Source organism: Monopterus albus, unplaced genomic scaffold (genome assembly GCF_001952655.1).
Source record: "Monopterus albus unplaced genomic scaffold, M_albus_1.0 scaffold52.1, whole genome shotgun sequence".
NCBI classification, from domain to species: domain Eukaryota; kingdom Metazoa; phylum Chordata; class Actinopteri; order Synbranchiformes; family Synbranchidae; genus Monopterus; species Monopterus albus.
The window spans coordinates 2,068,722-2,081,594 of NW_018127932.1; the positions used below are offsets into that span (position 1 = coordinate 2,068,722).

The window sequence follows — 12,873 nt, forward strand, 5'->3', positions numbered from 1 at the left end:
GCACCAAGTGCCCAATACAAGAAGGGGGAGAGTTTGGGAGAAATTTATTGTTTATTTGTTGGTAGTTTATGTTAGAAGTTATGTTAATTTCTTTATATTTAAAGAAAATATTTAGTTGAGAGCAGAATGTCTCTTTAGGGTTTATTAGTTGATTATTTTGGTAGTGTCTTTAGTTTATCCCTTGTGTGTGTTATTGGTTTGGCCAGCCAGTATATATGTTCCCCTGTGTGTGTGTGTCATTTGCTAGGTCAGTTGGTTTTGTTGAGGTATTAAACAGTTCAGTTTGCTGTATTCTGAGTTTCCTTATCTTTTGTTGACCTCTTTTAGGGCCCAATTTATCTGATGTTAATTTTGTATTTTTTTCTTACTTTTGGGTTAATAAAAAGCCCTTTATTTTGAACTTTGGAGGCTGTGTCTTTTGCCTTACTGCTTGGTCCCTGACACCGAGCATCCACCTTAAACTCTACTTATCTAGTGCAAAGGGTTTCTGCTTATCAGAGGTGTTCAAGGAGTCAGCAAGCGCCCCGCCTATGCCCTGGAAAAGAGCATTCATTACCATTAACAATGGGCTGCCTAGTTTATGATACTGAAGTCGCTCAGGAGATTCACACTGCCTTTTAGAACGGCAAATGGGGACCTCCGAATGTACACTGCTGTTGATTGGTGCATTAACTGCAATAGGCTGTTCAGTTAAAATTCCGTCCCTCTTAGACCTTCCACCTGGACAGGATACACCTGACTAAGAGTAATCCACCCCCACAAGGGAGCATTTCTGCAGGAGGATGTGAATCTGACATCAAGGCGACATCCTTTGGTAAGTCACCCCCCAGTAAGGGTTCTTGATCAAGTGAGTTATCGGCCACAGGCTGAATAACCCTGTCTGATAAGATGTCTTGTTCAGACAAAATGTCATGATCAGGTAAATCCTGCAAAATTGACCCCCTATCCCGCTCAAGAAGATCAACTGTGGGAAAGGGAGGAGCAGTATCAACACATTTCCTTTCAGATGTATGTGCTCGATCTACCAACAAGGAAGGTTTCATGCACCGATTAGTGTCATGGACTATAACAGTCACTTCAGGTTCTGGTGCATGAAGAGGAGAAAATACCCAAGTAGGCTCCAATTCTGAATCTGAGTTCAAGGGTTCTTCACTTTCAACTTGAGGGCAGTGTCTCGTTCTGGGTCTTCTGACCGGAAGACGTTTAACAGGTTCAGTTGTGACACTGGCAGGCAAAAACCAGCAAGGAAGAAGCAAGTCACAATGCAAGGTTCTCACAGGCCGATCTTTTCCTTCCGGCTTGACCGTGTAAACAGGCATGTCACCTGCTCTCTTTAAGACAACATACACATCATTCTCCCATTTATTAGCAAGTTTGTGCTTTCCACGCACCGTTTTTCTGTTCTGCCACACCCCCGACTCTACCCAAGGGCGAAACTTGTGAGGCATATCTCACCTGACCCTGACAGTTCCTGATTGGTTTTGTCACTTATCAATCCTCTGTTCTGAGCATTTATTGCTTAACTCTTCTACTTATTTCTTTTCCCATATGACAGTGGAAAATGCACAACCCTTCACAATAAAGTTACCTCTATGTATCACTGAGTTGTTTTTTTTTTTAATAACCACAACATCAGGTGGTTTACACAGCGCATTCCATAGCTTAGAAGCCACAACGGAAAACGCTCTGTCCCCTCTAAGTTTATGCCTAGCCCTTGGTACCCCCAGCAGGAGCTGGTCAGCTGATCTGAGGCACCGAGAGGGACTATAAGGAAATAAAAGTTCAAGAAGGTACAGTGGTGCAAGACCATTTAAAGACTTAAAAACAAATAAAAGAATCTTAAAATGAATCCTAAAGGACACTGGGAGCCAGTGAAGGGATGCCAAAATAGGGGTTATATGCTCCCTTTTACGCACTCCAACCAGACGGGCAGCTGCATTCTGAACCAATTGGAGACGAGCAAGTGACGACTGGCTGACTCCAACATAAAGTGCATTACAGTGATCCAAACGTGATGTAATAAATGCATGGATTACTGTCTCAAAATGCTGGCATGCAAGAAAAGGCTTTACCTTCACTATCTGTCTAAGGTGGAAAAAACTAGACTTCACAACCGCATTAATTTGGCGATCAAATTTCAAACCAGAATCAATTTTTACGCCCAAATTCAAGATCGTCTGTTTCTCATACCGCGCCAGGTGACCTAAGTCAACTGAAGGTGGATCACCAGACTTATTTGGGCCAAACACTGTAACTTCAGTCTTTGTCTCATTAAGTTTTAACAAACTTAGGGTCATCCAGTCCTTGACGCCATCAAGACTTACCAATAATGGTTTAACTGAAAAGTCATCCTTGCTCTGGACAAAGTGCCGAGTCACAGCCCTGACTCATCACACTTTCACATATTTATCCAGCTTGCCCTGGTTTCCTCTGAAGCTTGAATCATGGCCCAGCCCAGCCTTGCACTGAATGACCCTTTGCACATTCTCTGACTTTTGTGCTTGATTTATGAAATGTTCAGGGGGAGGCTGAGAGTATGTGTGATCATCCAGAAGGTGGATAAATGTAGTGATTGATCTAAAACAAACGCTGAACAATGGGTGAGTAACCAGTTTGGGTGCAGTGTGATAATGGCTGGAACCACAAATACACTCAAATAACATGCTTTAATGGCCTTTTGGTTAAGGATGAGTGTGTTTGATGGGAAATGTAGAAGCAAGAGGACAGAGAGGGTTACCCTTTCTTCTGTTTGCTGCTCATTAGCAGCCAGAAGGTTCAAGCCATTGGGAGAAGCACCTTTCTGACTTACGACACTGCTCTGCTGGAGAGCTGCAGTTGTACCTCTGTTAAGGTTTTGACACCGACTGAGCATTTTAAGATCTTCCCAGGGATATAAAAGCCCTGTCATGCATTTTCTTCATTTTGATTTTTGAATCAAGTTCTCGGGTGAGATTAAAGTGAATTCAACCCAACACTGATTTTTTTTTTTTTTCCTCTTCCTCTCCGGCTTCCTAAAGCTCCAGTCAGAAGGCAAGGAGGAGGAGAAAATAAAACTGTGATGATGCAACATGCAGAAATGTTGCCAAGGACGGAGAAGCCAAGAGGAAACAGGCTCTTATTGCAACTACACAACTTTACAACGTACCCAATCTAACTGACTGATGGGTAAACACCAGCATTCAGAGGATTTATTTTCCCTGCAGTAGTGCAGTTACTTCAGTGGACAGCCCACTGTAGCAGAGGATTCCTGTCATAATCAGAGCTGACCACTCACCTATCTATATACCATCAACGTAACATTGTTACACATATGCTCCTTTTGGTCTTTGATGTTAAGTGCACACAAGATGAACCAAATGCAAAGTATTGAGCCTAAAAATGTTTCAAAATCATGCTAAATTTCTAAGAGGCAGTAAAATGTTTGAGCTGAATGATATGCAGAAAGTATGTGACATTTCAAAGATGATATATGAATGAATAAAAGTTATGTTTACATTCACCTCGATGTGTCCAATTGCAGAGAACCTGACAGAGAAAATGGAGGAGAAGCTGATTTTAGGGGGGACACACTCTCTTCGTCTATGCTGCAGCTTGTCTCCCCCTGATCATCAGTACAACTAAAGTCAGAACTAATTAAGTTTTGTTTTAGTTTTTTCCTGTTGCTGGAACTGAGGGCTCCCCTCTGTGCATCCTCACGGGTTTTCTTGTATCATGTGGCTGCTTTCTTGTTTTGGGGCTTTTTAACGGCACTGGTTACTGTGGTATCTGGACTTTCTACAGCTTCTAGCCACTTGGTTGTTCTGATCAAAAGTCATTTCATTTTTCTCACCCTGAACCCTGTAAAAATAAGCAGCTGGTCACAGGCTCCCTCAGATCACCCACAGCAGCATTTGGGGTTCGTTTGTGGTCTAACTTCTTTTCTTTCTTTTGTTTTTTTCCTGTTGCTCATACTTAACAGCATCCAGCTTCACATTTGCACAGTTTAACAGCCTCTGCTTTGACTTGATTTCAGGGTGGTTTTGATTTCTGTACTGCAGTGGCTGGATAAACAGTGACTAATCAAATAAAGAAAAACATTTTAAAAGCCTTAACTAAAACAAATCACCCCAAAAATTGCTAAATGAACTACAAAATGTTGCCCCTCCTCATACACATAGTGTGTGACATCACTGGCCCTTACCAGAAGGTGGTTATTATAGTCATCTCCGATGCGTCGGAGCTCTCGTCCAACTGCCTCCGCCTGCATGTCCCTTATTGCGTTCTGCTGCCGTGCGCTAGAGGGGCTGGGCGAGCTTGCTGAAACAGAGAAGAGAGAAACATGTCAATGTTACTAATATGACCAAACAAGCACTTACTGTATGTATTATTTGTGACTAACATTGAACACTGAGTGCTGCAGATTTAGCTGGTGCATCGTTTTAGACTTAAAGCTCTTTCACTGAGACAAAATGCATGTTGAACTAATTGTGTTTCAGCAATGCTTAATTTATATGAAGCAGTAACATAATGGAATTAAACAGGAGTCTACAGCTTTCTGTGTGGTTTGACATTTAGTAATTAAACCATGGTGACATGTCAACACCAAAATATTTTGAGGAAATTGAATGTAAGATTAACAGACACCAGAGAGGGACTAGACTCTCGGTTCAATCATTGCAACACATCCGTACACTCATCAAATGAGTTTAGGCCACAGGGCATCACCTGACCTGCAGTTCTGACTGTAGCCACACAGCCTAGTTCCTATGAACTTGACTGATTCATCCTTTGAATCTTATGACAAGACAATGAAGACACACCATATGGCAATGAATCACCAAGATGTAAGGAGGTTACCATTGCAACAAAGACATTACTTTACACAGCTGTTAGCATGCTTAGCTGAAAATCTGCACAAAGGTTTGTAAAAAATCAAATATGAGTAGGTGCATTTTATTTGTTGAGTAATATAATAAGCAATAGGCCTTTCTCTGTGGTCATTTTATACAAGTTATTTAGTCAATGAATTTGCAGAAAACATGTTGTATCGTTATCTGCATATGAGATTTTGGCCATGTCACAACATCCCTAGGTTACGGTTACAAAAATGCATGTGTGGATAAAAATCCTGTCTGCAGTAATATTTTAAGTAAAATAACATAACAAGTAGACAAAACAAAAGCCAACCAGACAAGAAGATTCCGAGTGGGTGGATAGTTTCGACCCACTTACATTTATTCGATGTTATAAAAGATGCTCATAATAACGCAAAAAAAAAACAACAAACAGCTGAGATGAAAATCAGAGTAGCTGTTCATAGGAAAGACTAAAAAACAAAAAAACTATCCAACACAAACAATATTAAATGTGCAAATGTCACAGTAACATCATAACAAAGATGCAGAGAACCAGTGTGCCAGCTGACCAGGTTAGCTGTGTGTGTGTGTGTGTATGCGTGTGTGTGTGTGTGTGTGTGTGTGTGTGTCTGTGTGGTTAATCTGTTATATTTTCAGTCTGAACTACAGTATGACTGTGAAAGGCTCTGACCTCTTACTGATCTCCGCTTATGACTCATGCACGCTGTCACGAAACCCAGACTTAATATTTCTCACATCCTCCAATATTGAAGAGACCAAAGAGGTTGTGTTCCAATCAATCCACCACACTGCTGACTATACCAGTAAAACCTATGTCTGTATTTAAGGTGGGAAATAGGGACACGACAGAAGCATAACCAACGGTTACACAAAACATTATGCACTATGTTTAGAGCACTGGAAAAGAGAGGCTGTACAGCGGAGAAGGGCAGGTTGGAGGAGTTTCTGTCGGTTAATTTAGATCTCTGTCTAAACTCTGTTAGCTCCGAGCACTGAGCAAAATCTGACTGTGCAACCAGCTGTGAGGTTGTGTGTAGTTAAACTGAGAATATAAACAAATAAAAGACAAAAATGCATCAAAATCACCTTTCACTCAGGCTGAAACCAAAGACTGTCTGTAGGTGCGATCTTCCTGCTGCAGGAGGAGGAAGTGTTGTAATCACACTGTCAGGGAGCGATAGCAACAAGATGATAAACCTCCTTAAACATGGCCACTCTATCTCGCTCTCTAACACAGACTGTATGACTGTGTGTGCGTTTATCTCCCGTCTGTCCCATCTGAGGGATGTAGCAGAATGAAAGAGAGGGGAAGGTTTTCTGTCTGCATCTTACAAAAGAACTGCAGGCCTATTTTGACTGCAACACACACACACACACACACACACTGAGGCCTGTTTTGACGGCTGTACTTAATGAATGACGTGTACACATACGCACACACTGTTTTGACCGTTATCTTGTCTGTCTGGCTGCAGAGAAGCAGAATAAAAGAGACTCAAGGCAATCAGTGAAGCTAATCAGGGCTATTATAAAAAGCAGAGCCTTGTGTACAGAAGAAACACCGAGGTTTACGGACGTTGTAGTGTGGTCGCCGGAGACGACTTTTTTTTTACTTGATACACACCATTATCCTAGTGATAAAACACAATACACAGATAGATTTGGATGTGGGTAAAGGTGAGGCTTCTGCAGTGTTGTGTGTTTATGCATGTGAAACTAAAATGCTCAATTTGAAGAATCCCAGAAAAAACAAATAAAAGCTTATCAGTCACCACATAGTGGATATATTTGGCAGCCACTGCACCAACACTGTGAGGGGATTCACTCTGTTAGCTCTGTGTGAGTTTTATTTATTTATTTATTTAGCCATACTAGTTTTGTTTGTTATCAAGCAATAGCACAAGCATGTTTAGCCAACAGCATCCCATCTAAGTTGTGTTTGACAAGTCCACCAGAGCTCTATTTTAAATCACTGCTGCTGGAGGTAACAGAGTTGTGTGTCTTGTTCTGGATTTGTATCTAAATAAACAGCAGAAACATAAACAGGATCAGTGCTGTGAGAAATGAACAAAGTCCAAAAAAACACCTTGGCTGCTCCATCAGTACAAATTCAGATCTACAGAACTTGATTATATGTTTTATTCAGGACCCTGAAGTTGAGATAAACTAAATATGTGAGGCTGAACCATGGGGAATACACTTTTCAAATTGAGATTAAGATGCAATGATAAAAGTACATTGAACTCGAGAGCATGATATTTTCTCTTCACCTTTGGGAGCAGCACCTATGTCATGAAATAAGCTAAGATCAAAAAAGGTGAGTGACGAAACAAATCTCAGGTTCAGGAGAGAAGCTCAAACGGTCGCAGCTGTCTTGTAAAATATGTTGTTTATTCTGGCCAGACACTGATGTACATGTCAAATTCACCCTAAAGCAGCAGCTTCCAACTAATACAGCTTAACCCAACATGTTACCAGAACAAAGGACCTTGCAGACACATGAAACTCGGGGTGTCACACGTCCTCCTCACTGATGGTTGTGTCCCTTAAACTCTGACACAACTGTATGAAGGGTTGCATATGTTGTTTCAAAAGTTCTAATGACTAAATGTGTTTCAAATATTTCAACTGCAGGTTTTCAACAACAAGAACATGTATAATACTTTGTTTCCCCAAGAAAATCTTACATTTTATAGTTTGTTTGTTGGTGCCTCAGATCAGCAGATCAGCTTCTTCTGGAGGCACCAAGGGCCAGGCGGAAAACTAGGGGGGACAGAGCCTTTGCTGTGATAGGTCCAAACCTATGGAATGCCTTGCCGCTTTATATTAGGCAGGCCCCCTCACTGCCCACTTTTAAGTCTTATTTGAAGACCTATTTTTATTCACTGGCGTTTGATCAGGAATGACACTCTGTCCGTGGTGTTAGTGTTTATATTATTGTTTATAGTTTTTTATGTGTTGTTTTTATATTTGTATGATATGTTAAGTGCTTTGGTCAGCTGTGCTGTGGTAAAGCGCTATATAAATAAAGTTGAGTTGAGTTGAGTTGAGTTGTTTGTTTGTTTTTTTTTGCTCTTTAAAATATATACAACAAGATGCATTCTGCATATCTGACATTCATTTGGTGTCGGAGTAATGAAAATACCAAAATGTTTTCCCTCAGTGTCATTCCTGTTGCTTTGTTTTGCTGCACACACACCCGCACTACACACACTTGGGTGTATCTCTGTGACTTTAGATAAAAGTCAAAAACCTGCTTCCTTCTTGTAAAAATCTGATTCAGCTGCACTGCACAACAAATACTTGAATCCAAAGCAGCAAGGTTGTTGAGATAACGCAACATAATGTGCCATTGTGTGTTTGTTTTAAAGACACCGAAACGCCCTGACAAACTAAAGATGAATATAATTATTAAGGGTTAATGCAGAGTTCATGGTAACATTAATATAATAGTTAAGGTTAAAATATGGTTTTTGGTCAAGATTTCACTTGTTTTCTTAAAAAATGGCTGGAGCCCACATTGTTCACATGTTTTATCCAATATGCAGGGAACACAAGTTATGATTTTCCTATGAGATTGGGCTTGTGTGTTTGGTTTCATTGCATCCTGTGGGGTCTGGGAAGAATTTACACACTCACTGGTGATGGATGTTACTTAGTAGGAAGTAGGGTAATACTGCAGTAGAATGAAAAGATGGGAATCAGCAGAAATCGGTTTGGCAGCACTGCAGAGTCATGATAGTGAGTTCCAGAGCTGCAGGTTTGAGCCTGAATTTTGCTGGACTTCCTATCAGGGCCAGTGGAGCAAGAAGTGCTGGGTATTAGTCAGTGAACTAGAATGTGAGCCTGGATTATTCATCTGAGGATGTAGTAACATGCTAAGAGAAGAGGGGAAGACTCTGTGTTGCCTCATGAGTAAGCTCTAGCAGAATAAAATGGGAGGACAAAACCATCTTGAGTATGTTTTTGTTCATCTTTACGCTATCAATAACAGTTAACAACATCAGCAGCCCAAACCCTCAAATGTTTGATGAAGGAAGTTTCAGGGAGCTTGCGTTGAGCTCATATCTGGTTTCATATTTTGCTGCACACCCACACAGAAGCAGCAGCTAAATTTCACAGTGAAAACAGCAGAGCAGCTTTTATTGGCTGGTTCAGGACAGACACCAGCCTCTGTCTCACTGTGTACACTCAGTTTACAGCCTGTTTACAACCAATACTAGAAGAACAAAATTAGTAGTGGGAAAATGATTTCAGGCTTGATCAAAAGCTTAACTTATTAGTTTCTTCAAGTATAATTGATTGTTGAGGATAGCAGAGGTCACTGACTGTATGAGCAACAGAGAAAACATTGCAACAATGGAAAATGTTGGTTTTATAGTTTTTCTTTAGGAAAATATCTGATTTGTATTTAAATTAAAGCTTATATATATAAATATACTCAATGGCCTCTATATCGGTTTATTTTCAGCCTTATTTGTCACTTCATTACTTGGCAAAAGACTTCATAATGAGAAATTAAACCTATTTTACCTACTTGTATTCAGTTTTGACGGTTAATCATCGGTTATGGATACAAAGTATCTGCTCACCATCTTGCCGGTGCGTCCCCGGTCGACCGCCGTGCGCCTCAGCCATGCACTGCAGGGCGTGGTTCATCACCTGGCTGCTGGGACTCGGAGTCTGCGTGACTTTGTCAGCCGTCACTGGCCTCGGGGAGAGCGGGGAGCTCGGCACAGAGTCGCTGTCGTTGGAGAAATATCCACTGGAGGACCGGCGAGGGAGGTGGAATATAGACCTTGTGTGAAACACGCTTAGGCTGTCGAGAGGAGCGATGGCTTTGGTTCTGCACCGGGAAGGCGAGACCGGCTCTCCTCCTCCGGCCGAGCCGGGGTGGCCAAAGCTCCGCTCGCTGCCGCCGTTCGAACGGGAGCTTTGCGCCGAGGTTCCAGCGGCACCGACAGATGGTGGATCTCCGCTCTCCTCTGTTGCTGTTACTGCGGTCGAGCCATCGGAGCGGTTTGGTGGTCTGTTGGGTGAACAGAGCGGCACCGTCAGCCTGGGTTCTCATCCCTCTCCCCCAACAGCTTAGAGACTCGCGTCTCCGCTGCGCCTGGAGCTGGATATCTAGTAGCGCGCTGCTGCGTCGGGACTGGAACTCGTAGATACGGTTTCTTTCTGGATTTTAAATCTGATTAATTTCACAGGCCATCCCGGTGACGCGCACATTGATGTTTAATAAGAGCGGACGTGCCAAATAAACTGGCCGATATCTTTTGTGAAACTTATCCGTATTCTATCCCACTTCTCACTGCAGCGGACACCCACACAGGCGTTTAAAGCTGTGTAGTGAGTGTTTGACTAGTTTGTGTGCAGTGAATGTGTTCCTGTTCGGGCGGTAGCCCAGGTTTCCTGTCCAACTGGCCGCCCGGTGCGCCTCCATTGTTTAACAGAAAGTTGCTGATTGCAGCAGATCTTTATTTGGCTTGTGGGGAAAACAATCTGGCATGAAGGAAGCGGCTGGAGTAATAACTTCAACTGCGTCACATATAAACAGCATAAAAGACATCAGTCTGAAAATCCTATTTCCAAGTAAATTAACAAAAAGAATCTTTAATTTCTTCTTATTAGCAAATGCAAAGGGCTTTGTTGAATCAAGGTAAAACTGTGCAATATTGATTTTGTGATTTTATTTAAAACACCGATTGACAAAGACGTTTCAGCTTTCTCATTTTGCGTTTTAAAACGACCACAGTCTAATAAAAGACTTTCTTGCAGCGCTTTTCCCAGAATAAACTACAGCTTCCTCAGCGCACCGATTCCCAGCGACAATGACCTACTTCTGTACCAACATTACCTAAAATTAAACCGACTAGCACTAAGTCTTCGGGCAAACACATTTTACGCACCTTGGATGTAAATGGTCATCACTTTTAGACATTTTTACGCACAGAGGAGCAGTGACAACAGCTGTACTTGAACTGGACCCGGCGGCTGTCCTTCAGCCGTGCGGGAATATAAACGTTCCCCTTGCCGATCTTGGTGCTACGAAGATAGTTAATACGCGTGTCAGGCAGCACCTAGAGAAAAGACACCAACTTGTACCGGCGCCCACCCAACCTAGAGGGAAAGGTAGCCGAAGGGATGGAAAGAAAATCTCCTACAACAGCGCCAGAAAAAGAGTACGCACGGCATTTGATCAGGTGTCAGTGCCGTGAATGTTTAATGAGATCCGTCCAGCAGCACAACTGCACAGTCACTGTATGAGCATGAAGAGGTAAGCTGTAGTTTCTGTCTCCGTGGGCGACGAAAGAACAGTCAGATCTCACCAGAACAAGTGATATTACACGATAAGGTTTCACTTTACCATTAAGACAAAGATGTCAATATAATTTTGCAGCTGTCACATGGACAGTGTGCGCCTCGTTGATTATGCTTTCTGTATCTTTCATCTTCAACGGCACAGTGGTCCATGTGCGCCTCCCGCAGGACGCGCACATATTTAGCCTTGTAAACTGTTAATAAAGTGGCTAAATCCGACAATTACAGTCCAGTAATTGCCTATTATCATAGGTCGTCGTGCTGGCAAAGCTACAGGTGAACTAATTGAATGGGTCTGACAGATCTCGGATAACTCATAACCTGAAATAAAGTGATACATCAAATCTAATCTGGTCTATGAACTCCGTGACCCCACTCACAGATAATCAGTTATCTTATGAAATATTAGTAAATATCAGTTCTTTTGTTAGAAATGAAGTTTCATACTGGATTATAAATCTTCACATTAGTGATTATTGCCTGACAAAAGCTCCACGCACTCTATTCAGCAAATAAAGTTAAGCTAACCTTCTGGAACCCTGGAGACAAAGTGACCAGCCCTGACATACACAATTTATTATTTAGAGCCAATACAGACAGCCTTAATACCGGGCAAAATGTCGTCTGCGCTCGACTAATGGTTAATATAAGGAACTGAACCCGGTGCGCTGCGCTGCCAAACATCATAGGATCACTGTATAGTGGCATCCTTCTAAATCCCTATCGACAAGAAGCCTCCACAAAGTAGTAAAGGGTCGTTTTAAACTCAGATTGGAGCATTTCGGGAACAAGCTGCTGCATGAAAATACGACGTACAATCAACCGAATTCGGTTTTAAGTCACGTTTTACGCATGGATCTCCAATGTAAGTCATATTCCACAGTACAATAAACTACAATGTTAAAGAAAATAACATGTTTACTTCCTCTATGTTTAAAACATTGCCGCTAAACAGGAGCTATAACTGTGGCTCTAAGCAGCGTGACAGATGACATGCCGGTCGGCCCAAATGTATAAAGAAAACATCGCACATCTCTGCTCCTTCTGTCCCAGCTCCCCAACTCACCTAGATAGGTGCATGTCAGCGGTGAGACATCAACGTCGGCTCCGAAAATAAGTCGATGACAAGTTGGCTGCAATTTAAAAAATATATTTAAAAAATATCAGCGTGAGTCCAAATATGATCCACAGGTCCACACTGAGAAGCGCATTAACTTCCAAATGTTAAAAAAAGTAAAGAAGTTAAACAAAAGTCAAAAGTGAAATAAATCCCAAGTTGCTGCTGGCGTTCCTCCGCCAGGAATGGCTGAATAATCCGACCTGTCCGAGTGGAAAGTGCAGCAGAGGACGTAAACAAACTCTAGCCTGCTCTTTTGTCTAAAGCTACGTTGAGTTTCCTTTCGCCCAGTGTCTGAGAATTGAGTTTGCTAAGCTTGGAGTGATATGGGCGCTCCTCCTCCTAAGGGGCGGAGTGAAGCCTCTCTCTGCTGGTTTCGCTATTCTCTTCCTCCCCCTGTCGGTCACACGACCCCTTACATAAACAAGCATAAGCAGAGGTAGCATCTCATGACAGGAAATATTTCAATAAAAATGCATCTGTTGTTAAACTCTTTATGTCTTTAACGTCATGTCTGTGTCTGTCTTCACTGCAGGCCACCGCTGTGCTTAAGTTTCAAACTATTTATTATTTTGGTTC

General features: G+C 42.1%; 1 protein-coding gene across 2 annotated transcripts in view; it reads right to left on the bottom strand.

Annotated features, from left to right (window-relative positions):
• Nucleotides 1-12,575, bottom strand: part of bcl2l11 (BCL2 like 11) — a 28,972-nt gene extending 16,397 nt beyond the window's left edge. The window contains exons 1-3 of one of the 2 annotated variants that reach the window (XM_020601665.1): nt 12,244-12,575; nt 9,449-9,885; nt 4,181-4,296 (exon numbers count right to left, since the gene is read on the bottom strand). In XM_020601665.1, the coding sequence (XP_020457321.1) occupies nt 4,181-4,296; nt 9,449-9,885; nt 12,244-12,257 (567 nt within the window). In that variant the 5' untranslated portion in view covers nt 12,258-12,575. Of the gene's footprint in view, nt 1-4,180; nt 4,297-9,448; nt 9,886-10,765; nt 11,182-12,243 lie in introns of those variants that run through there. The other variant, XM_020601664.1, reaches the window with a different exon arrangement.
• Between the last annotated feature and the right edge of the window lie 298 nt (nt 12,576-12,873).